This window comes from Cimex lectularius, unplaced genomic scaffold (genome assembly GCF_000648675.2).
Source record: "Cimex lectularius strain Harlan isolate CLEC.00 unplaced genomic scaffold, Clec_2.1 scaffold150, whole genome shotgun sequence".
Lineage (NCBI taxonomy): Eukaryota > Metazoa > Arthropoda > Insecta > Hemiptera > Cimicidae > Cimex > Cimex lectularius.
The window spans coordinates 380,982-405,454 of record NW_019392717.1 but is presented as its reverse complement, the minus strand read 5'-3'; the positions used below and the strand labels follow the sequence as shown (position 1 = coordinate 405,454).

Sequence of the window (24,473 nt, the reverse complement as noted above, 5' to 3'; positions counted from 1 at the left end):
TCTTCAAAATTGAAAAATATCTTGCCTTGAATTTATATTGAATCTAATGTAATTTAATTAAAAAGAGAAAGGCACTTAGAACTAGGCTATGAATTTTTATTTCCGAGTAGAATTTGGATTGTTTTTATGTTTTTTTATTGTTCCTTGGTAGGCTTTTGTTATGGTGCTCCTAAAAAAATTGCTGTTTTTGTTTTTTACTGTAGGAAGTGAAATATAATGAGAACTAATTGCAATTTCAATGGCTCATTTGATATTCAGGCCCTTAGTTAATGTGCTTTTATTTGTTAAATCGTTTTGATTGCTAAAAAGTGGTAAAATCATGGAGTCTAACATTATTTATACCTAGTACAATAGCTGTTACTGTGTAGTAAAGCTTCATATATATATATTTATAATGAAACATTTATTGAAGTCATTGAAAATGTATTTGTTGTCAAAAATACCAATTTGTTGCCAAGTTTTATTAAAGAAAAGGAAAAATATGCATTGATTAGCAAAAATAAAACTTTTACAAATAAGTATTGTTATTTTCCCTCCGTGTTCTAGTTTTTATTTTTTTACTTTAATGGTAACTTTAAATTCATTACTAACAATTTAAGCAAGCTTTTACACAGCATATAGCTTGTTTTACCTATAGTGTTGGGTAGTCTACCATAGGGACAAAAAGTTAGTCATTAATCATTTCTAAAAATTAGTTTTATTAGTTGTTATTACTTCTTGATTAAAAATTTAGATTTTTCCTTGTCTATAGGGTGGTGACGTTTAATCATACCAATAATTTTGGTCTGCATATGTTGGGTTCATCAGACCTGTCCAAATTTTGCCATCTTCAGAGTGCCTATCCATCACAATGGAAGACCCAATTGAAGGCCTACATAGCTTATAATGATTTGAACTTTTTTTTTCTTTTATTTGCCACTTAGTTGTCACATTTAGTTTTATTCCTTTAGGAAATTTTTAATCGTCAATGATTACCGGTGATAACGTATGGTGAGAAAAATTAGTTTCTTCCTCTTTTTTTTTTTTTTTTTTTTTTTAAATGTTTTCTATACCGTCTTTCATTTTAACTGGCATTATTCGAATCTTGTAGTACATTGGGTCATTTTTATACTCGATATTTTTGGACATTCCATAAAAATGAAGTAAGATGAAAAAATCTAATATGACAAAATTATTAGAGAAAATTAGAAAGCTTTCAAAATGTGTTTGGTCTAGGAAATTGAAAACGATATACAATAAGGAGATTGTGGTGGTTTAGAAAATTGTGGAAGTACCAACCAGTTAATTTAAAAAAAGCAAGATTTGGTGTGATTTAGTAGTGTTCCTATTGCGGCTGTGATGACTATCAAAATAAACTAGCTTTGTTTTGACGATGTGACAAGTGTGATTTGTTGGCTCATCAAAGTTATAAAAAGTAATAAGGACAAGATTTTAAACTTGACCTTGCAGCAAGTTGAGCTTTGCTCCTAACTACATGCCAGTTGCTACTAGAAAATTGAATTGTGAATAATTCAGCAAAAGATTTTTTTATATATGACAGTAAAATGGAGTACTAGTGCAATTTAGGTTGATGGATAAACTGAGGCCAATTGGCTATACCGAAATATAAATAAGTTTTTTTAACTAATGTCCACTCTGTGTTTGTAATTCCAACCTATCCTTATCCCTTAAAACGCTTGAGTGGTATCTAAACCCATGACAGTAGAGTGGATAGATCCAGTAGAGTGATCAAGTGCTGACTAGTATAGAACATATTGTTCCATTGTTTATTCATGAAATCCTTTAAATGATCAAGCATAAATGTACTGTTTATCCATGGTCATTAAGTATTCAATAATTTTTTTCAACGGGAACTGGAGTAGTTAGGCTCGCCTCTTAAGCTCCACTGTTGTAGTTTCAATTCTGTCGCCCCTGGCCTTGTTTGGTATAATTGGTACAATAGTAGGGTCATAGGTGAACAATAAATCACGTTGAAAACAATTCCTCATTGTTATATCAGCAGTTCAAAATTATGTAGACAATTCACTTGTGAACAAGTTATGCATATATTTATTGTACTGCTGAAAAATATCAATAAAATATGACCAAACAATATTACAAGTACAATAAAAAAAATAAAAAATCTGTTTCCATTTTTTAATATACAATACAATTATATCAACCCCTTCGTGAATGTAAAATCAAAAAAGTGTACAACAATATATAAAGAAAAAAAAGTTTAATATGGATGTTATTTAAAAAATGAAAGTCTCCGTATTTGAAGAAATTGCATCATATATAAATGTATTGTGTAATATTTTATATTGCCTTGTTACTAATTTGATCACTTCTTGTGCAACGCAACCACCTGTAAGAGTAACCATTATCAATAGTTTTATTTAATTTGTTTGTGTAGAAAGTTTAAACAATTGTTATATAAATCACCTAGAAAGGCTGAAATTGAATGAAGTTCAGCACCTCCGTACCGGCAAAACTCGTGAACGTAATCATCTTTTGACAACGGACCACAACCCCATTCCGTCAGAAGTTTAGAAATGCAGGCCTGCAAATTTTTTTTTATTTATTAACACTGAGTACATATTATCCTAGGAATTTGTTTTCACCTTCAATTTTACAATGTCCTGTTCATCCTTAAACTCCCCCGGGTAATGATTGTATTCGCCATAAAATCTATCAGTTCCTCTTATTAATACATAATAGACAATTAAACTCTCTGCATCATCAACACCTTGAGCTAGTACAAGAATTATTTCAATATACAAATTTAAATTCAAATACACTATTTATATTTACATATTAAATGAGTATTTATTAATTTTGAATCGTATTCATCAGCTATTTTTGACCCTCTGATTACGGCAATGTCACTTGCATATTTACAGAATTGTTTAGTTTCAGATTCTTTAATTAGATCTATTGGCTGGCCTACTTGATGGAGTAGTTGTTGTACACGCCGGTGAACCAGTTCAGCACAACGATTCGCTTCTTGTAAATAACTAAAAAGTTTATTTATAAAAAAAAAGAAATACTTATATGCTTAACCACTTAATTAATAAATTAAACTTACATTTGTTGAAGTGCTATATACCGCTTAGTCTCAGCTGTCATATCAGGCAATGAACCTCTTAGAGGCAAACATCCATTTCCTTCATTTTCAATAAAGTCTTTTAATGCTTTTGCCAATATCCAAAATGGCTTACTCTAAAATATAAATGAGTTGTGAAAAAACTAAATATATTTTTTAAAAAGTTGAGTTTTGTCATGATTTATCAATATTGTAATAAGTTTAAATTTGGTGGTACGGGTGGGTGACCCCATTCACAACTTCTCAAAGATGTTTTGAAATAAAGATAATGACAGAAAATTAAATCAAATTCTGAAAAGACCACTATTTATTATTTTTTATTGACTGATGTTCATATTTCTTCGTTTAACTTTGGAGTGGAGTTTTTACCCCTGAATGTGAAAAACCCTCTGGTCATAGAAAAGGCTAAAATCCTCCAGTGTTCAACATTGTGATTTTGTAATATGGTCCATCTTGCAATACTAAGCATTTTTTCACTCTTATCCCAAAAGTGGACAATATTTCATTCCCAAAGAGTGTCCATTATAGGGAAGTTTCACTATATCGAATAAACCTGCCAAACATTGTGTCAAGATGTTTCCGTTGTATGATGCAAAGACCTACATTACGAAAATGGAAATATATGTGAGAACTCAACCTTTTTCTGATGTATAATTTAGAAATAAAGGTTTTATATAGATTTTGTAATTTAGGGTTTATTAATTTTTTTTTTAATTTTGTAATACAATTTTTGTTATTAGTAAATATTTTTTTGTGTCTTCATTTCCTATACGTTTTGTTAACAGCAAACCTACTGAAATATAAATAATTATATTTTATTGAACCCACAACATCTTATCATGTGAAATTTCAATTGAGAATAATTTTTAAAAAAATTGTTTGACTCCTTGTCTATGAGAAACAATGGTTAGTTGGATGTTAAGCCCTCCTGTATGACAAAATTCTTTACATTTTTTTGCACTGTATAATACTTTATATAGCACTATTTTCAAAATAATTCTGTAAAAATATAGGACTATATATTTACCAGTATAATATTAAAAACAATATTGAAGTAAGTTACCTTTGATGTTAAGTTGATGCAACTATCATCATTTAAGATGTTCTGAACATTTGACGGAATCTTTGTGGTCGCTATAGCAAAATTGACAGCTCTTATCGCTTCTTCGAAATTTTCCTCAGCCTCTGGGATCCCGTCTTCGTTCTTTTTCAAATGATTCCTTATTAATTGTTTAAAAGCTTCCTTTTCTTTGTAGTTTTTTGGCAATTCATTGTTGTGAGAATGCTTCCATTCTTGAAGGCTCAAGAACAACGGTACAACATAAGGAACATGAGCGTGGTCTTTAAGATCCATTTCGTGCATATTAACAGATGTTAAATGTTGGACCAAAGCAGGAAAAGGTCTGTCCAATCTCAAGTCAGGATTTTGAGTATCAGGATGAGATTCGACTACTGTGTGCTCTTTGACTTGAAGTCTTGTGTAACCAATAAAGCCAAAGCTTTTTGCTATCACCAAAGGGATATTCAACGTCCACAACAACTCCGATAAAGGTACTAATGACCTAAAAATTCAATTTAAATTTTTTCCTTGTACAATTAAAGAGAACACAAAATATACCTCTCTGGTATAGCAGTGGCAATCACGACAGAAAAATTACTAAAAAAGTTCGGGTTGTTTTCCAAAAGCTCTTCCACAGATTCATCAACATAGTCTCCTTTCACGTCAGGATTGAGTTCTACAAGAAATTCTGTGCACACTTGAGCCCTCGGCTTTCCCACACTATCTATATCTACAAAAAAACTGTAATAATATTAATAGTCTACTCAATATGAATTTGCAATTAAATAAACTCTTATGAAGCAATTATGGTCTGGATCAGAGACAACCAAAACTCTTCTTTCACAATTTAAAAAAACAACTCATTTTACGAGAAATATATAAGTTAACACAGAAAAAGGTTCATTGCCAATGTCTTATTCAAAATTTCCATTAATTAAAAAGCAGAGGTGACCCACAGAGGATCTGACTTGTAGAAGAGGGTTCGTCCTCACCCGAATAGGAATAGACTGTGTCATTCTCACACTCTCTACATCAGTGGAATCTATAAAATTCATCTTAAAATGCAAGGAAAACTGATCAACATTTGCCGGTCAGAAAACGTATCACCATTCTGCATCATTTTGATTGGTAGGTTAGGCTTGCTATTTGCAAATGACAAAAACTTACAAATGTCCTGAGAAATCCTGTTTTAACATACTTTAAGTTTAATGGAAAAAATCGTATTTTACTGTATAAACTAATTCTGCTTTTCGTTCAAACTATTCATTTGATCAAGCAAATGCTTCAATTCAAAGGAAAACCTCATCGCATCATAAAGATTGCTTTTTACAAAGAAATTCTAGAATATAAAGCCTTCATATATCAAATTCTGTCTTAAGCTCAAAATTCAAGCAGAAGATTAAATGTCCACTCGACTTAGGTACAGCCTCATTGCATGCTGGCTAAGCTAAGTCTTCATCACAAGTATTTAATTCGTTTTGTTTCGTTGGAGTATATATTGAACTTTTTTTTAAATTAAAGAAAAATGAAATACTTTGATCCGACGTCAACGTCGACCACTTTGTTCCCATCGACGATCGTGAATCCTCCGATGCCAGGGAGTACCAGGGACTTGAGAATCTCAGTACCAAGCCCAGACGCGTTCACCAGACAAATATGACAATTTTCCAACGCTGCTTGACCGTGATCTCCCCAGAGCCTGAAATGTCAAAAAAAATGTCTAATCGTACAAAGAAGACAGAAGTACGAAGCCAAGCCAAACAATACAGACCTTAGCTGTCTGTCGTATTTTTTCGACTTTTCGGTCTGTTCCGGCGATTTCGGAGCCGGGGAGGCCATCCTCATTAGTTTATATTTAGAATAGAGAAAAAAATAATAAATATGCAAAAACGTTTAGACGGCCTGTTGATGAAAATGAACTGTCAAATTTCAGCCTTCAGCAAGAACTTAAATGCTTACTGGTTAACCATACTTAGACGCCGTGATAAATTAACCTTTCTACCAAAAAAATTGTGATAACAGCCCATGAATCTTCTTTCCTCATGGCCTAATTCTTTACAGACGAAGAGGATTTCATGACTCAATTTGTTTATTTTCAAAAGTGTGCTGCACGTTCTTCTCTGCAGTGTAAATTTCAAAAAACTTAATTTGGACTTTTCCAAACGACCTATTCTATTAGTACATACTAATATTTTCATATTATTTGTTGAAAGTATTAATGATTTTAACACACAAATATTGAGAACAACTATCTGAGAACTATTTATTTTTATTTAAAAACTATGTTAAAGGCTATCAAATAATATGAAGTGTGGAAAGGTTTGATGTATTTTCATATGACATGGTACAAAGTTGAGTGTTATGGTACCCGATATGGTGTAAAAATACTAGTGTCCCTCTTCTCAACATTTTGGTCCTCCGGGCCGGATTCTTTTCTTTCCAAGTGGAACTCTGTTACTTCTTGCTTGTCTCCTCCTTATACCTATTAGCTAGTAACTTTCAGCACCCTAAATATGGCAGCTAAACAAGACGTCACCAAGGTGGACCACCTGAAAAACTCGAGCATGAAATTGCAGATCATGCCAAAAGCTTTAAATCTGTTTTTATATAAATTTGCCAATCATTGTAATTTTACTGGCAACAAAGTTAGTATTTAGCCATTACAATAAATAAATAACAGTTGTATTAAATATTTATGTATATATAAATATGTTTTTAAAATAAAGTTCAAGATAGTTGTGGATATCCTTGAATAGGAGGGTTTTTTTTAGTTGGTTTCAGATTGAGTTGGTTACGACTACTCAGGTCCTGAATTATCCTTTTCTTTTTATGAGAAATGAGTGCTGTTCCTTCCAAGTTAGTCTTACGATGGCCATATGTGTGAGATACAACTACTGGAAAAATTCTGTTCATTTCCTTTAAAAAAAATAAAATAAAATAAATATATTAATTGTTTCTTAAATCAGTAGTGAGAGAAAACCTAGATCTTTTAAGCCAAATTTATGTTTAAAGTGATCAAAAGATAAATATGATGCAGATGACTAATAATGTTATATATAAAACATTAAAGTGATAAAAATACACTTTTCTATTTTTGACATTAACCTCTTTATAAATATTATTTCGGACAATATTTAAATTGTGGCGATCACACCGTTTAGTCCTTGGGTCAAAATCCAAGTCAAAGTGAAATCTAATGTCATATTCTTGTCGTAAAGCTGTCTTGTTTGGGTTGTTGTAATATGTTATCTCCTCTTCTTTGGACAGAGCCTAAATATATGGAAAAAAATCAGACAAATAAATAAAACAGAGTTTTAGCAAGTAACTTTCTCCTACTTCAAAGTCAATGTCTTCTTTTGTTATTCTCTTCCAAATTTCAATGAAAGCATCTTCCTTTTGTTGTAAAGTAAAAAAATCGGCCAGAAAAGGAGCTTTATTACCTTTCTCACCCATGGCCCAAAATTTAACTTACAAATAAATTTTGTTTCAATAAGAAATGATTTATTTTAAAATTTGACAGCTGAATTTTTTCCTCAATAAAAACAATGTTCTGGAAAAATAAATTTTTATCTTTCTTAAACGTTTTGTTGTCAATTTCTATTTACAAATGGCTACAAACTAAATATGAGTTGTTAATTTCTGAATTCCTTGTCTGAAAAAATGCAACATACCTACTTATTGGGATTATGTCCAATTCCCTTTGGAATGTTGGAACTGAAGAAGTACCAAAAACTAAATTAATTATAAGCATTAAAGCTCTTTTAAGAAGAAAGGATATCAGTAAAAATATTATTTTGAAAGTAAAATATATTATAGAAAATATATATATTAAAATATATATAGATAAATAAGTGCGTGGTGTTTAGTGACTGTTACTTGATGATTATTTGGAGGTCGTGAGATGCGGTCTAGTGAGACGTAGGTTTTAGAAAAACATTTTCTTTATCGTACCAACATTTCGATCTTTATTGAGATCATCTTCAGGGCCTGGGATTTATAAACATCGTTTAAATTTTACAATGTGAAAAAAAATTATACTATGCTAGAAAATTTTAGATTAAAAAAAAAACAAACAAGAATTTATACAATGCTACAAAATTTTAGATTAAAAAAAATGAATTTTCTAGCATTGTATAAATTCATTTTTTATCTAAAATTTTTTAGCATAGTATAATTTTTTATTTTAATCTAAAATTTTCTAGCATTGTATAAATTCATTTTTTATATAAAGTTCTCTGTTAATGATTTTAGTAAGCAGTGTTCCAAAATTTTGTTATATATTTATTTACATTCCGAGGAACTACAGCCATGATATGATGCTTTTGTTTTTCTTGAATATTATTCGTAGTTAATTAGTTAATTTTGTTTAGTCAAATGGCAGGACTCATTTTTTCAGCAGCATTTTTTTTCCTTTTAGCACCTAGTGATTTAAAATTAACCATGTTCACTGCCAACCGAAATGGGTGAAATATGCTTATGCGTCTTATACTATAATAACATTTTCAAATTATTTAGTTATATTTTGATCATCAACATTATACATAACATGTGTTAAGTTCAGTCAAATTCTAATAGATTTATTGCAGTATTCAAAATATTTTATAACCAGCTACAATCTGCTAAATAATCAATCATTTAGTTGTGTGCAAGATTAATTCCCCAGCAATTCATTTTGCTTCTTTTCAAAAAGTTGTTCTGCTTGATGAATATAATCATCAGCTATGTGTTTTACCTGTAACAGAAAACGGTCATGGTAATTTCCCATCCTTCCCGTAGTTGCAATGTGATGTTTTACCTGTTCTATAAGTTGATTAGACAAATCTTCGGATAAGCCTTCTTTCTCTTTGCTTTTTAATAGTTTAATGTTTTTTAGATTAGTATCTTTGATACTATCCCTGCATTTAATGAATAGGGCCTTGGCATTTTTGACTAAAGTTTCTCTATGTTCTTTTGTTACTCTATAAAATTAATAATAAATTAATTTTTAATTTATTTTTAATAAAGTGCATTAATAGTACACCTTGGGACAGGTAAGAAAATCGTTGTTCCATCCTGCTGCGGATTCAAGTTCATTCCTGACTGTGACAATGATTTCAACACAGCAGGTATTACCTGCGGAAAGGAGGACAAGTTGAGCACAATTGTTTTTGGATTGTTTCTCATTATTTGAGCAACTTCCATTAAAGGATACTTTTTTCCCTCGTACGTGATGGTCAGAGTTTCAATTGCGCCTAAAAAGAAAATTATTCAATAATCACCAGCTGTTGTGTGTGAAATTAAAATTTACCTGTTGTTGTCCTTAACGATACATGTTTTGCAAAACTATCTTTCATTCTTTCAATGCTCAATTCCATCTCTGTCTTCATCTTATCATAATTGATGTTCTCGGCCAATGCCAATTCATTGATTTCAATTTTCTTTTTATGCCCTTTGCCTACAGAAAATATTACATGAAGTCGAATAACGCAAATTATGTAAATGGATAGAATTGTGTTTCAATTAAAATACTTTTTTTATTACATGAGAGATTATTACTGTGTGTCTTATTCAAATTTAATTCCTTAATCATAGAAAGCAATAAGCAGAATGTCTGTGGTTATCATTATGTAGTAATCTTGGAAAATGGTTGCCTTCTGCCTAAGTAGGATTGAGTTAAAGATAGAACATGTCATAAAAATAGTAGAAAAAAAACACTGACTAACCAATTTCTATTAACATCTAATAAGTACTAGTATTCAAGATAAGGGATGCGGTAGTAAAATATTTAGATGACTGCACCCTTGATCTCGAACATAACAAAGAATCTCTGAGGGGGTTGAAACATAAATATTGAAGGATAAGGAGGACTAATGAAAGGAAATCTCATGACTCCAAGAAACATGTGAAAGTTTGTCCAAAAACATCAATATGTCAGGGTTTTGGTCTGCAAGTCGGTGAACACATGCTAAACCGGCACAGGGTCACTTATTGGGTCTGACCCCATTCGTGATTTTTTGTAGCTATCGAGCTAAAAATGGCACAATGCTGAAAGTCATTTGAATAACTCAAAAAAACCATGAGAGTTGTGTTCGATTTAGTTTGGACAGATTACAGAACAAAAAAGGATATCAATATTCAATAATGGATGCTCAATGTTCCACATACAACTGAAAAGGCAACATCATTTCTCTGCGCATCAACTCCTTTTCACTTCCTTCAAATAACTTTTTATATTTTGACCACCTTTCATTAGGCTATCATGAACCTCAGAAAAATGCATATTGACTCTCACTCCACATAAAAAAGCCTAGGTAATCAAGTACTTTTTGATCTCAATTACCTCAGCCTTTTTACAGCAGATATTCATACAGTGGAGGTTCAATCGATCTCGTCCAAGACGGTTAATTATTGGTCAGAACACTGAACTCGTGATCCACAATAAAGCACATAGTAACCACCCTTTATACTCTTAAGTCATGCAAAAACCTAAGTAATTACGCACTCTTGGATCAACTAAATAGTCAAAAAGAGTGGGAATGGGAGGAAGGTATAATTTGATGGTAAACTGACTGATTTAGGCTCAAAATCAAATACAAATAGAGAGGCTCAATCGATCTGACCCAATATGATTTGAATTTAGAACACTAAATTTTTACATCATCAACATAACTGAGTGCACAGGGGGTAAAATAACTAATGATCACCCTCTTTACTCTCTCACGCACAAAAAATCCTAGGCAATCATTCTGGATCACCTAAGTATTAAAAAAGAATTAGCATGGGAGGAAAGGTACAAACTGATAGCAAAACCGATTGATTTGGTGTCAAAATCAAATACCCACAGACCACGTGTACATTTTTCAGATGTTCATGGAATAGAGAAACATGCTCAATCAATCTGATTAAGTAGAAGTGAGAACATTGAATTTGTACATCATTGATAAAACTGTCCTCTGGGGACATTAATTAATGACCACACCCTTTATACTGATGCTGCATAAAACATTCCTAGGTCATTAGGCACTTTTGGGTCACCTAAGTAGCTAAAAGGAGTATGGCTGGAAGGAAAGAAATTGATGGTTAAAGACTGATTTGAGCTTAAAAATCAAATACTCACAGCCCGTGAGTGTATATTTCTACCAGAAATTAATGCAATGGTGAGATATGCTTAATCAATCTTATTCAGTATTATTTGGAGATCGTGAGATGTGGTCTGGTGTGACGTAGGTTCAGAAAAACATTTTCTTTGTCGTGCCAATGTTTTGATCTTTATTGAGATCATCTTCAGGGCCTGGGATTTATAAACATTGTTTAAATTATACAAATACATGTAGGATGTGAAAAAAATGAATTTATACAATGCTAGAAATTTTAGGCTCAATCAAAGTATTTGTACTTACTCAAAGAGTTTGTTTTCTGTATAGATGTGTCATTATTGGGTGACATTTGAGAGTGCCAGTGAGATATTTAGTTTTATGTTTATATACGTTGGATTTTGAAGGAGTGGAGAAGGAAGTAGGTAAAGAAAAACATTTTTATATGAGGAGTCTGCTTCTTTGAGGTGAAAGGAGCCAACAATGAGAAAGAATGGGTTATGGTTCAACCTGATTATCCTTTTAGGATTAAATAGACGGGGGTAATTAGAGAAAGGAAAGCCAAATTGTTGAAGAATTAGACTATGTAGAAATGTTTTTTATGTGTGGAATGTGATGATTGTTTTATATGTTATATTACGTTTTGTGTGATGTGATGATATATGTATGTTATCGATATTGAATTTGTTTAATGACATTGGCGTAGCTGCGACTGAGTTTACATGGGTTCATTCTGTTAATCATTACGATCACTAAACACCACACACTTATTCAGTACGCTTAAATAGTAGTCAGGACACTGAACATAGGCAGGAATTCAAAGAGTAAACAAATAGACATCCTTTAGCAATACAAATACATGTGCTTGTACTTGATAGAAATACATTTCAATAAATTACATGTCTTATGATAAGGAGAGTTACAAAAGTATATTTCAGAATGTAGGAAAAAATGCAGAAATTAATTATATCTTTGGGTCATGTGGGATATTTAATGTGTAAATTTCCTGATAAACAACTGAGCTCCCTCATTGGAGAGAATGTTTGTTGCAATGCAACTATGGAGTAAATAAAACCTTTGCAACCAGGGCAAGTTTATTTATAGATGTGCATAGATGTTGAATGTTATTCATAGATAAAACATTATCAATGGCTTTTAAATGGCGTTGGATAATATAAAATTTTACATTCTATGTTTAATCTAATCTAAATAGCTAATTGATAAGTGAATAGAACTTAGTTATAAACTCAAACTGCTAGCAAAGGGTACTGTACTGTATATATAGAATCCTTATTTTGCTTCTTCTTTTCTGACAGCAAATATTGAAGTGTTTTGATTTAAATAATCAAACCTTTGTCTTCCTTTTTTTTATCCTTCCCTTTGGCATAGTACCTAACGGTGAGATCGTTCTGCAAAGAAGGGAGAATCCGTCTGTCCAACGGATTCTTCATTAATTCTCGGCCAGTGTAAAAATATCGGTGCCCGCGGACAAAGCAATTAACAAAGCAACGCAAGTTTGACATTATTAAATGCGTTGTTAGAAATGCGTGGATTTGTTTACAACCTTACTTTCACTTAACCGATCGGGAGGTAGTATGTGTCAGGCCTTTTTTCTGTATTAGTTGTTTTATTTTGTGTTGGAGTGTTACATTTTAGGTTGTTTTATTTTTAAGTAGTTAGTCGTAAAATTATTTATGAATCAAACCGCCTTCTATCATAGTTGGGTGAGTGTTTTAAAAAGATTTCGTACGATTTGCAAAAACTTGGAAAATCACCAAGAAACAAGAATTCGAATTGGACTCAAGTCGCTTTTTAACGGATTTTTTATTCTTTGCCCTGCAGGTAGGAGGATACGTGACATCGTTTGGGCTCATACACTCTTAGAATTCATGAGGATGTTACGGCAGTCACCGAGTGAAATGGATTCGAGGGGATGCCAAGACGAACATGAGCATGAAGTGTCTATGAAAAACAACCCGCTGGGAGGGTCATTCGAAGGGGCTGATGAATGCGACGACCCGCTTCTCGTCGTAAGCGATGAACAATTAGAAAACGGCATGTCTTTGCCTCCGCTTGAAACATGGAATGTCGAAGATTTACAGAAGGTGTCCAAAGATCCGGAAATACTAGATGCGATGATAATGGCGTCCCCTTTGGTGGTTGCATTAGAAAACAAAAAATCCCAGTTGCTAAGTGAGAACACCAAATTAGCCAAAGAAAACTTAACTTGTGAAGAGACGATAGCCTCTTTAATGGAAGAGTTGAGTGTAAAACAAGAAATGCTTAGGAATTTACTTGATGAAGTCGAGAAATCAAGTGCTTCTTATGCAAAACTCGCTGAAGCGTATAGTCCAAACAATATAAGAGAATCTCTTCAGAAATCGGTTTTGGCGATCGACGAGGACAGTGAAAGGATAGCTGAACATTTTCTCCAAGGAGGTGTAGATATCGATGAGTTCATCGCTGATTACACGGGAAAAAGAAAGTTGAGTCATATCAGAAAGATAAAATGTGAAAAGTTAGGGAATCAATTGAAAAAGTTCGAGCAAGCGGGCTTATAAGAGACTGCCCGGACTCTTGCGTGTTTAGCACCAATATAAACCAAATTTTATATTATAAATATCTGAAAAGCTTTTTTTCTTCTTCTTTTTGGAGGTACAAAGATGACCGAATGTAGGTTTTGGAATTGTCGATGTGGCACAAAACTGTATAAACTAGCGGTACAGTGTTAAAAAAACCGATGTGAAGTGTTTTCTATGGTATGAATTAATTTACATAATATTTAATTATTGGTCATCTCGTTTTCATTCTGTACCTCTCAATAAATTGGTCATTTATAAAATATAAAATGTGATGAAATATATATATTTTTGTAAATTGTAAAGTATATGATTGTTTGTGCTTAGTCGGTTTTAAATTATTTATAATTTTTTCAATTGATAAAATAATTAAATTGCTAAAATGTTGTGCCTCAATAAAAACAAAAACCTGGTACTACACAAATATTTTTTTTAATTAGTGATTATTGATGAAATTTGTACACACATAAACACATATACTGAGTTGAGCCTATCTATCACTAATTAAAGCTACTAATTATCACACTAATTAGAGCAGCTTTTATAATTGACAATAAATTACTAGCAGGCCTCGAGAATCATCCACCAGGGTAATACCTCGTCTTATGTACCCGACCACTGAGTTAGGATTCTAGGGTGTATGGACAGCTAGTTTTTTTTCAAAACCCCAACATAATCAGTTTCTACATTCCAACCCATTCATAATCTTAAATAAATTCTTTCTTATTTACATACCATTCACTCAGGATGGAGGAGTACTCAATATTCCTCCACCCTTTATATGTATTATATACTGAGGGTCATTGAGACAATAAATATTCCACCCTCTCATACTACACATTCATGTTAATACATTCATCCATTCTTAGCACATACTAAGGGGAGAAAAATATCAGTACGATATAAAATAAAACAACCCTGTTTTGTTGAAGAATCAGAATAGGGGCAGATACTCATTGTCCTGCTCAAGAACAATTCTCATTTCAGGTGACATTCTTAAATGCTTTCTTTATGGAGCTAAGGAGGTGCACCCTTCAATTGGGTGGGACCTTTCTCTACATGTGGACACGTCATATGTGTGGTTTGATCCAAAAATGAGTGCCTACTGTCTGAGTCAGTCTCACATGGCCTATCCTTAAACATATGTGGATGACCCTTTTTCGATGAATCAGATCCTCTGAGGCCACCTATTGACATGAAAAAAAATATATATATAAATAAAAGTAAAAAAAAAAATCTATCTACTAACAAATACAGTTTGGGATGCTTTGATAAATGTATAGGTCAACAATTAAATTCATTTATATTGTTACAAAGAAATTAATTTAAAAATTATTCATTTTCATATATTTGATACAAAGAATGCATTTGTGGGAAAAAATGAAAAATATTTTTGCAGATTCAATATTAAAAAATAAAGGATTTTTATTAAAATTTAAACATAAAGGGGTGGAGTCTTGCAATAAATCAATAAAAAATCTTGAATTTAAAAATAATAATGAAATATGAGTAATGTAAAGAAATATTTGAACTAATGTTATGAGATCTCTTCTCGAGTTCTGTAGTTTTCTTTCAGTTCATTGGTCTCATGATCCTCAACTTTTTGGTCTGCTAGACACATTTCCACTTTTCGCCATCTTTAAATTTAAAGTTAGGGTTATAAGAAGAGTAAAAAAATTGACAATTCTGTACATTGTTCACATTTAACAAAAGCAAAATTTGAATAAACAGAAATTTGTTGACTCATCTCACCCCGTTTATAACCCTGACTAACCATTGAATAGTAAAATGTCTGACAAATCTAAGCAGCAAGGGACTACATTTTTATCAGTTATATAATGCTAAAGAGTTAAAATATACATTTATTTCTCAAAATAAATATTGTAATGAACACAAAAGTATAAGAAAGGGTTAAAATAAGAAAACAAAAGTGGATACTTGAAGAATTTTTCAAATAGGAAAACCTTTTTATTCATTGATTCTTTACCTTTTCACTTATTTTTAAGCAGTAGTTATATTAGAATAACACAAGAAAAATGTAAACTAATCTAACAATTCATTTTTAGTGGTGAAGAGAGGTGAGGGATTCAACAAAAGAAATTCTTGAAAAAAGTCTAAGCCAGTCTTTCATGACTCTCAATCCTCACTCACTCTTCACTTATTCTCCCTCATGGACTCATTAACTTCTCTCTTACTCTTTTTATTTCTTCTTTTTCTCATACACTCTTCCTCACTCACTTATTTTTACTCACTCCCCCATCAATAATATTTAATTCGTTTCCTTTAAAATTCGAACACCTTGAATTTTTCAGTTCGGATAAGGGAAAAATATCATTGTATATAAATTAACCTTGGAGTGGTCTTAAAATTAGAATAAATGGATTAAATTTGGAGACGAGGAAGGCGATGATAGTAAAAAGCAGTCACACACCACGAAGAAATTAATACAACTTTACTCATTGCAATAAAAATCAATATTCAATGTTAAAGATGTGCAGGGAGCAAAAACCCATAAATTGATAACATAAATAATAAAAGACATGGATTTTATTATTAACATAAACAGGAAGCAAAATATTGCACACTCTAAATTTCAACAGTATTATTTAACATTGTTATTGTTTTAATTAATGTTAAAAAATTGTTCTAGTTTTATTCATCAGCTTTATCAGTCTTGCTTTCTTTTCGTACACATTTTGGGCAAGCGTTTCTCGTCATCCAACAATGCTTATGCTGAACGTATTCACACTTGGGACAAATATATACACTATTGTCAAAAGGGAAAATAACCTCGGTACTTTTGCAATATTCACAAAAGAAGCCTCGACCTTTGCAAACCTGTTGGAAAAAAAAATCAAATTATCAAACATCAAAAGCGTTAAATTTTCACAATGTACAATAATAACCTCGCAATCTTCTTTTATGTGCTTTTTCAACTTGCTATGTATTGATTCAATTTTCATACGAAGTTGTCCGTTGTGTAAATCATTTAAATCATCAAGGCTAAAAATGTCAGTGTTGTGAACAAGATGCCTTCTCCACTCTAACTCACGTTTATGAAAACCGCTCTCCAACGAAGACCGACAAGTTGAAATGTATAGTTTCATGTGACCAAGCTGTTCTCTCATTTTCTAAAATAATAATAATTAAACAAAAAATATATTTACCAGTTATTAACTAAATTACTTAAATATTATTATAACATTAATAAATTAAGACTCATTGCACAGCTTCATTTAACTTACAAAAATATTTGAAGTATTTATTTTAAAAGAAAGAAATTTTACTTCAATTTGGCTAAAATGTGTACTTTATGTATCTCCCAGGCTTTTAATGTTTAATACACTTTTTAATTAACTACCCTGTCTTGGCTTCATTTAGATCAAAATATTTCTTGTATTCAAACTTTGAAAAACATTACGAAAAACGTAACATTATTTCTAGACTTAAATTCTGCTATCTTGAAAAATAAAATAAATGATATTTTTGTATTCTTTATAGAAAGTTTCAGATAAAGAGTTTCCTCACAAGTTAAATGATATTTGATTTATTATTACATTTTTTTTGCTATTTTATTACATATAAATTATTCACATTTAATATAATTTCAATGTTGTTTTTATTTGTATGTCTTATGTTACATTTGCTTAATTTATATATTATGTTGTATTAAATCAACTTCCTCTGTATGCCTTAATTGGCTATAACAGAGTAATAATAAATAAATAACGTAAAATTGTTCATACTTTAATTTTATTGAGCTCCTCAATAAGAGGATATAAAGAATTGTCTAAAATGATCAAAGGTCTTTCCTTAGTCATTTTAATCAACTGATATGCAGCCTGAGATACTGGTTTTGGTTCGAAATCCCAGTTATGCATTATCCTCGCGGGTATAACACTTAATGAGTTCCAATGACAAGACTTGCAAAAATATCGCCCAGAGTAATCGCATTTCCTCGCCTCATTGTTTCCCCGTTGAACTGAAATGCATGTATGTTAATTCATGGATGCGCAAGACTTGAAGGACTTCCATACCAAAATTGATCGGGTTTTCGCATTCGAAGCATTTGTAATCTTGACGATCCAATCCTACTTCGGGGCAAATTTTGGTTTCGTAACTTCCCTGTTCAGATATAATCAGTATTGGACATACTCTTGTTATAAAGTGTAGACATTTTATATGAATTCTGTATGAACAATCTGAAAAAAAAAAAAATTATATACACTATTTTTTTTATTTAACACTTTCACTATGGTGAGGAAGTGGTCTTGCCATAGAACCTTCCTTCTCTGATTTACTCTCTTCATCCTCACAAAACTTGTTTTTGCTATGTTTCATTCTAACTATGATATGTATTCTTGCTAATCTATACTTGCTGGTTTTCTTGTGAGTCTTTGGTGTTTTTTCATCTTCAGCAGTTAAACCAAAGTCTGCCTTCTGAAATGGAACAACGAACTGGAGACTTTTATCTCCTCACCCTGCTTGTAGCCTTGACTGACCACTGGAGTTGGAAAAAAGCATCTAACAAGCAAAACCGTTAAGAATACCACATGATCGAGTATGATACAGCTTCAATTAAATCATCCTGTTTGAATATTTTATTCAGTTTCTATTTTTATGCCAACTAAACTTGAAGGAGAGAAGAAATTAAGAGCTGAAGAATTAAGATTATAAAATAAGAGCTGAAGAAATTGATAATTTATAGTATTAATTATATTGTATGTATATCAAATTGTTGTAAGAGTTCCTTTGGATAAGGCTTTGGAGGAACTTTTTTTTAAAATTATAATTTACTATTTGACATGATAAGAAAGAAAGTAAGTAAAATTTATGCTAAAATAATGACTTATTGGTGTAATAATAACATAAAAAACTATTAGACACATGTTGAGGGCTCCATCCAATGGATGCCAGGAGCCAAGGAAAAAAAAATAGTTGTAAAAAAACCAAAAATTGCACTTGTTCACAGAGCTGTCACTGTTCAGTTTTCTCTATCAATTTGAATTAAATTTTAAGGAATTTTAGCATATTAAAAAATATTAGCCACATGTACAGGGAGTTGGCAAAATTAGTTCCAATAAGCCCGTAATAAAATGTTAAATTATATAAATATATTATTATAAATAAATAATTATTAAAAAGATTAAATTATAAATTATAGCGTAGTCTGGTTCTGTGAAAGGTAAGTTAATTTCAAAATTTGTTAATTAAAAAAATTCCAAATTTAGTTTTTTTACTTTACTGAAATCAGTAGCTTCTTCTTGTCAGTCAGAGCCAAGCCCACTTGGTCACCACTTATGCAAAAGTTAATAACTAATAAAGTGAATGTTTTCTTTTAAATTACCAATGCATCTGTAATAATAAGAGACGACATTCCAAATGGTACCACAGCAGTGGTCGCAGTAGAGAGAAGTCGCCGAAGCTGGTTGGTAGTTTACCACAAAATTATGGCCTAAGCGTACTTGCACTTCTTCCTGCTCTGGTTGATTTTTTATTAATTCGTTTTCCTTCGCCTGCGCCAGCCTGTGCCGAAGCTCGACCAACCGTCTCACTAGCCATTTTCTTTCATCTGAGCATTCTTCGCTAGTCATGACCAACGTTTTACATCTTTCTAACGCTTCTGTCAGTTCTTCAGTTGTAAAAGCAAACTGGCAACCCTACGAGTAAAAGATAATTATCAGTAAAAATGAGAGATATTTGACTTTATTTAAGGGTGGAAAAACATAACTGTTGAAAAAATAAAAGTAAATATTTTATACAAATTAAAACAATGTTTTGTTTTTCACTTACTTCTCTAATTTTTATATCATTATTTACATCAATATAGCTGGAAAAAACACTTCCAGCCGTCAAAAATTCTTGAATGGTGCTGACTAAATCATCAACTGTGAATGTTACATTATCCATCTTGTATTGAATAAAGGGGAAGAAAATGCACAATTTACATGCCATAACATAGTCTATTGTAGTATTTAAAGGAAAGTTTAATCTCATTTATGATTTCTTATCCCAATGAAACTTTAACTCATTACTACAACAGTTTACATTTTCAGTTATCTATTTCCCCTTAATAGCATTATTTCTTATAATCAAATAATATGTCTGGGCTGAATGATTGTGCATTGTGCACACATTTCCAAAACCATTATATAAGCTGATATAATTCATTAAAGATTTGATAAAATGACAAACCATTCTGTTAATATTCCATGCAAATTAGTTCCTCATATTGTATAGAATGTCAAGAAAATATTATAAATTTACAAAGAGAAAAAAATGAACAAAGCTCTGAGGTATATAATGATAAGGGTAATATAAAAAATAAAATAAAAAATTAATAGATGTTTGAACATTCTAATGAAATTATGGCTATAGTCTGGTCTTTTTCGATCATTTTGGTCTGCCGGTCAAATATATGACAGACCAAGAAAAAAACCAAACTACAGGTTCAACCCAACAGACCTCAAGAGGAAATCTTGCAATTATAAAAAGAACATACTGTTGTCCTCATTTGATCTGTTTGTAGTCTTTGTTCGAGCACAAATTTGAAGCAAATGGTCTGAAATAGCTAAGAAAAGGCAGATCTTGGGGTGGTAACTTAAATTAGTATTTAATTTGCAGATCAATAACAGTTAAATTCATACCATATGTTGGTGTACATCATATTATATATTACAGTGTCATGAGATTTATTTTCGTGGCTTGCAGGGTAATGAATCAGGGTTTTGATTATTTGATTCTTCTTCTTCATCTTGTTTGGTTTGTCAGCCCTGTTTCGACATTTCACCGTCCTCAGTGTTGGGTATGTAATAATATTACTGTTTAAACATTATTAAAATTACCCAGACCCAACACTGAAGATAAAGAAATGCCAAAATGTTTTTGACAGGTCAAGATTATCAGTAAGGATCAAATTACATGATGCAGTGCATAAATTTAACAGGGTCCACCTAGTTTTTGTTTAACTATTCAAACTAGAAAAAAAATTTAAACAGACTTTTTTAAACAAATTGTACTTCAAAACATCACAAACCTTTCTTAAAAAATGAACTTTCTTTTTCAAATGGTAACCTACAGTACCATCTGCGTTAAACATTGTTAAAAAAGAAAAAAAAAGAGAATATTGTTTTAAAATAAAAAATGAATTTTTGTTTAGCTTTTCTATTTGGTTGGCATAAACATTTAAAGCTTGTGTTGACCAATTTGCAAGGCCATACTTCATTAGGTATTTGAATCAAAAGGTCTTACAGACCATGAGAAGTCATGATTCAAGTGCAGGAGGGGCCAAAACACAATATCATGGCTCATGTAGTAATGAGTACATGTTGAAAAAAGGTCATCTTCAGGTAATACAGAAAATTCACAAAAGAAGGCTGCAAAAAAGTAGTAAAAATGCGTTTCATTTTTTTTGCAACTCCTGATCATCATGGTCTACCTATTTTTAAGTATAACCCTTTCCAAAACAAATACACCATTTTTTCATCTTATGCTCATATTGTCTGATGAAAATATACAGCAAGAATAAACGTAGCTGGATAATAGGCAATGAACAGATTGAGGACCATTATTTAACAATTCAGATCAACTAATAAGACATTAATCAATTTAACATTAAACACAGCTACATTAACTTTGATGATGGCAAAAAGGTCATCTACAGGAATATAAGAAATTCACTGAAGATGGCTGAAAAACTGAAATGTGTTTGACCATTTTTTTGCCTCTTCTGACCATTCTGGTTTTTCTATTTTCCTTTAAGATCAGTAGTTATTAAACAATTTAACAATCAACTTTAAAAATTAAAACACAAAAGCACATGGAAAAATATTATTTATTGATAATTTATAAACATTATTTCACATTTGTGTGGTTTGTCACTTCTGAGCATCTTCAACCTATTTTCGGTCATTTTATAGTTAAATGTGATCCACCATTTTGTCATCTTAAGCTGACGTTACAGACCAGAAGGCCAATCAGACTGTGGACAAATAATTGACAAATCGAAGAAAAAATTGGTAAGATTCATGAAACCCGACATTAACCAGATAGATTCTGTAGATATTTGTATCTGCATAATCAGTTCATGAAGTTTCTTGATCATTCTGGTCTGCCTATTTTTGAAGTAAGTTTCAAACAAAAATGATACTACAGTCATGGCTTTAAAACTGAACTATATCTAATTGAAACATACAGAAAATAGGCAGACAAGGGAGCCGATCAGACTCTGGACAAAGCACTGATAAACTGGCAAAATTTCATGAAACTTGACATGAAACAGTTAAGTATCCTTTAATGGTAAAAATGATGTTTGTGCTTGTACTTTCTGTTAAATTTGAGTGGTTTTACCAATCCTGCCTATTTTTGGTGTATTTTCCAGTCAAATGCAATCTACCATTTTGTCATATGCATGCTAGGTCCAAAACAGTGGATTAGTCAAGCCTTAGGTTTCTTTAGGATGTTTGAAGAAAGTAAACTGAGATGACCTTTTTACTATAGGTTCATCTGGGTTTAAACCACACTGGCCAAGTGAAAAATTTTGTTTGCTTCAGGTGATGTTTCTTGATTCCTGGTTTGCTTCAAATATCAAACAAAAGTACCATTTTTGCAAGTTCAACACTTCTATCTTTCAAGAAATGACCTGCTGCTATTGACAAGGTTGCAGGCTCATTGATTAAGTGTCTGCAGTCCAGAACAAAGCCAGAAAACCCATTGACATTATTTGAAAGTTTAATTCTAGATTTAGGTAAATTGAAAGGGGAGAGGAATTGAAAACTTAAACATACAGTTTAGGCAGAGAGGAAGAAATGTATGTTTCAAATGTCCAATGAATAGCACCAGTTCAACAGAAGCTATGCTACCTATCAATTATGGTGGCAGTATATCAAAATATTTTGATATTAGACAAATATGTACTCTAAACAAAAAATGAGTCTTCCTAAGGGCGACTCCAAACATGCAGGATTCACTGAGTGCCGAGCAAAGGTCTGCCAAATCCTTACTAGTGGGGACAGGTGCTCAGTTATTTGCCAATCTTGGCTATTTGTCGGTTTTCTTGTCCGCTTCAAAGTGCACAATATAACTGAACTCAAAGCATCCACACATTCGGGAATCAACTGTACTGCCCGTAAATCAACCTTTGGCATCAATCAACAGTAATTATTACATAATTTGTTGAAGTTGTGAGGAGCGGTCAAGAATAAGGTAGTTTAGAAAACCACCTTTTTCATTTTTTTGCCAACATTTCAACCTTTACTTTTCTAAACTACCTCATTCTTGACCGCTCCTAATGACTTCAACAAATTATAAAACAACAGGTCACTAAGAAATACTCAATAAGTATTTACTGCTATTTATTTTTCAAAAATAAACAATTCCTAATATATTAATGAAAGAACAACATAGCGTTGTGTCTGTTGATTAGGAATGGTTTGACCTAACATAAGTGTCTTGGAGTACCTCAATCTATACCAAGCTGAACCAATAATTTGGAAAGCTTCTCTTCAGAATTATGGATCAAAAGTTAGATGGGGCAATAGTACTCTGTGACTGAGTTTGTGGCCACTATACAAAACTAACTTCAGCTGCAGTCATGACAATTTCACTATTGTCCATCATTGGTAGTAAGTTGAGGTCCAAGGAGCACTTGGCAAATACATATGTCGTTCCGCACAACCTGGTGGTTGAACAAATCCTGCATATGTACATAGGCACTATTTGACATATGCCAAGATGAGCATCACAAAGACTAGCAAATATTTTGCAGCATCGGCATTTGGCGAATTCTGCATGTCTGGAGCCACCTTAACTCTGTTCACAAATGACCAAACAAGTTTTGCTTACAGTGTGATTTGACTGACATTGTTCCAGTCTCAGTCACAATCTAAAATTTTGTTTCTGTTTTCCTTCAGCCGAATCGACTAATCTGGTATTATGCCTTACAGGCAATTTACTGAAAGTCTGTAAAACTGCAAAGTGACTGAAACATACAGCAATTAGACTGCGGACAAATGATGAACAACTTGCAGAAATAGCTGACAAGTGTTTCATAACATTTAATACCAGGGAATGAAGTATTATCTGTAACATTTAATACCAGGGAATGAAGTATTATCCGTAACATTTAATACCAGGGAATGAAGTATTATCCGTAACATTTAATACCAGGGAAAGAAGTATTATCCGTAACATTTAATACCAGAGAATGAAGTATTATCCCCAAAGATTATTCCAAGTCATCAATTTGAAGTTAAATTGAGAAAATAAAGAAACGTGGGGGGAAATTAAAAAATAAATTTTTTTTGTTAATTTATAAGCAGTGTTCTTCAGACAGCTTTCACGACTTACTTCCTTCAGTGTAATATAATTATGCGCGTCGATGAAAGTCGTGGAAAGATGTGCTGATGAATCCGATTCTTCGTCACCGGAAACCGAGGAGAGAGACGGTGACCGGACGCACTCCTGTTTTTCTATTTCTTCTTCTGTCATGTCCATAGTTTTTGTCGATTTTCTTCATAGGCGTAGCCAAACAATGAGTCACAAGAAATTTAAAAAAATTGATTGTTTACATTGTGTGTGTTATGATAAGTCGATTGGTCAGCTGATGAAACACCTGAAACGGTCGGGTTAATTGATTAAAGAGAGAATTTATTTCTGCGATTTTATTTTACATTTTG

At 31.9% G+C, this 24,473-nt stretch overlaps 5 protein-coding genes across 9 annotated transcripts; 1 reads left to right on the top strand and 4 right to left on the bottom strand.

Annotated features, from left to right (window-relative positions):
* Positions 1–2,201: 2,201 nt before the first annotated feature.
* On the bottom strand, positions 2,202–6,763 carry LOC106662937 (NEDD8-activating enzyme E1 regulatory subunit). Of its 4 annotated transcripts, none has more exons than XM_014387403.1 (10): positions 6,514–6,763; positions 5,917–6,265; positions 5,680–5,844; positions 4,704–4,886; positions 4,149–4,647; positions 3,068–3,201; positions 2,794–2,996; positions 2,604–2,734; positions 2,425–2,542; positions 2,202–2,347 (listed from the first exon to the last, which is right to left on the bottom strand). In XM_014387403.1, the coding sequence occupies exons 2-10, from the start codon at positions 5,988–5,990 to the stop codon at positions 2,235–2,237; spliced, it is 1,620 nt and encodes a 539-aa protein (XP_014242889.1). In that variant the 5' UTR covers positions 5,991–6,265; positions 6,514–6,763; the 3' UTR covers positions 2,202–2,234. The 4 variants fall into 4 exon arrangements, with proteins under 4 accessions (XP_014242889.1, XP_014242897.1, XP_014242881.1 ...); XM_014387411.2 differs by having other exon boundaries at positions 5,917–6,047; positions 6,105–6,652; XM_014387395.2 differs by having other exon boundaries at positions 5,917–6,652.
* A 62-nt stretch (positions 6,764–6,825) lies between these two features.
* LOC112126780 lies at positions 6,826–7,976 on the bottom strand. Its single transcript, XM_024226574.1, has 3 exons — positions 7,482–7,976; positions 7,251–7,415; positions 6,826–7,061 (listed from the first exon to the last, which is right to left on the bottom strand). The coding sequence occupies exons 1-3, from the start codon at positions 7,596–7,598 to the stop codon at positions 6,873–6,875; spliced, it is 471 nt and encodes a 156-aa protein (XP_024082342.1). The 5' UTR covers positions 7,599–7,976; the 3' UTR covers positions 6,826–6,872.
* Positions 7,977–8,639: 663 nt separating this feature from the next.
* Positions 8,640–12,799, bottom strand: LOC106662966 (ribosome-recycling factor, mitochondrial). The gene is made up of 5 exons (XM_014387436.2): positions 12,570–12,799; positions 9,433–9,579; positions 9,166–9,376; positions 8,941–9,103; positions 8,640–8,877 (listed from the first exon to the last, which is right to left on the bottom strand). Exons 1-5 carry the CDS (start codon positions 12,739–12,741, stop codon positions 8,797–8,799), a joined length of 774 nt encoding a protein of 257 aa, XP_014242922.1. The 5' UTR covers positions 12,742–12,799; the 3' UTR covers positions 8,640–8,796.
* Positions 12,800–12,802: 3 nt separating this feature from the next.
* On the top strand, positions 12,803–14,375 carry LOC106662988 (vacuolar protein sorting-associated protein 37C). Its single transcript, XM_014387452.2, has 2 exons — positions 12,803–12,942; positions 13,061–14,375. The coding sequence occupies exon 2, from the start codon at positions 13,108–13,110 to the stop codon at positions 13,777–13,779; it is 672 nt and encodes a 223-aa protein (XP_014242938.1). The 5' UTR covers positions 12,803–12,942; positions 13,061–13,107; the 3' UTR covers positions 13,780–14,375.
* A 1,951-nt stretch (positions 14,376–16,326) lies between these two features.
* On the bottom strand, positions 16,327–24,419 carry LOC106661543 (differentially expressed in FDCP 8 homolog). 2 transcript variants are annotated; one of them, XM_014385035.2, is made up of 6 exons: positions 24,145–24,419; positions 19,145–19,457; positions 17,835–17,999; positions 17,544–17,779; positions 16,704–16,928; positions 16,327–16,635 (listed from the first exon to the last, which is right to left on the bottom strand). In XM_014385035.2, the coding sequence occupies exons 1-6, from the start codon at positions 24,289–24,291 to the stop codon at positions 16,450–16,452; spliced, it is 1,272 nt and encodes a 423-aa protein (XP_014240521.1). In that variant the 5' UTR covers positions 24,292–24,419; the 3' UTR covers positions 16,327–16,449. The 2 variants fall into 2 exon arrangements, with proteins under 2 accessions (XP_014240521.1, XP_014240512.1); XM_014385026.2 differs by lacking the exon at positions 24,145–24,419 and adding an exon at positions 19,591–19,736.
* Positions 24,420–24,473: the final 54 nt, after the last annotated feature.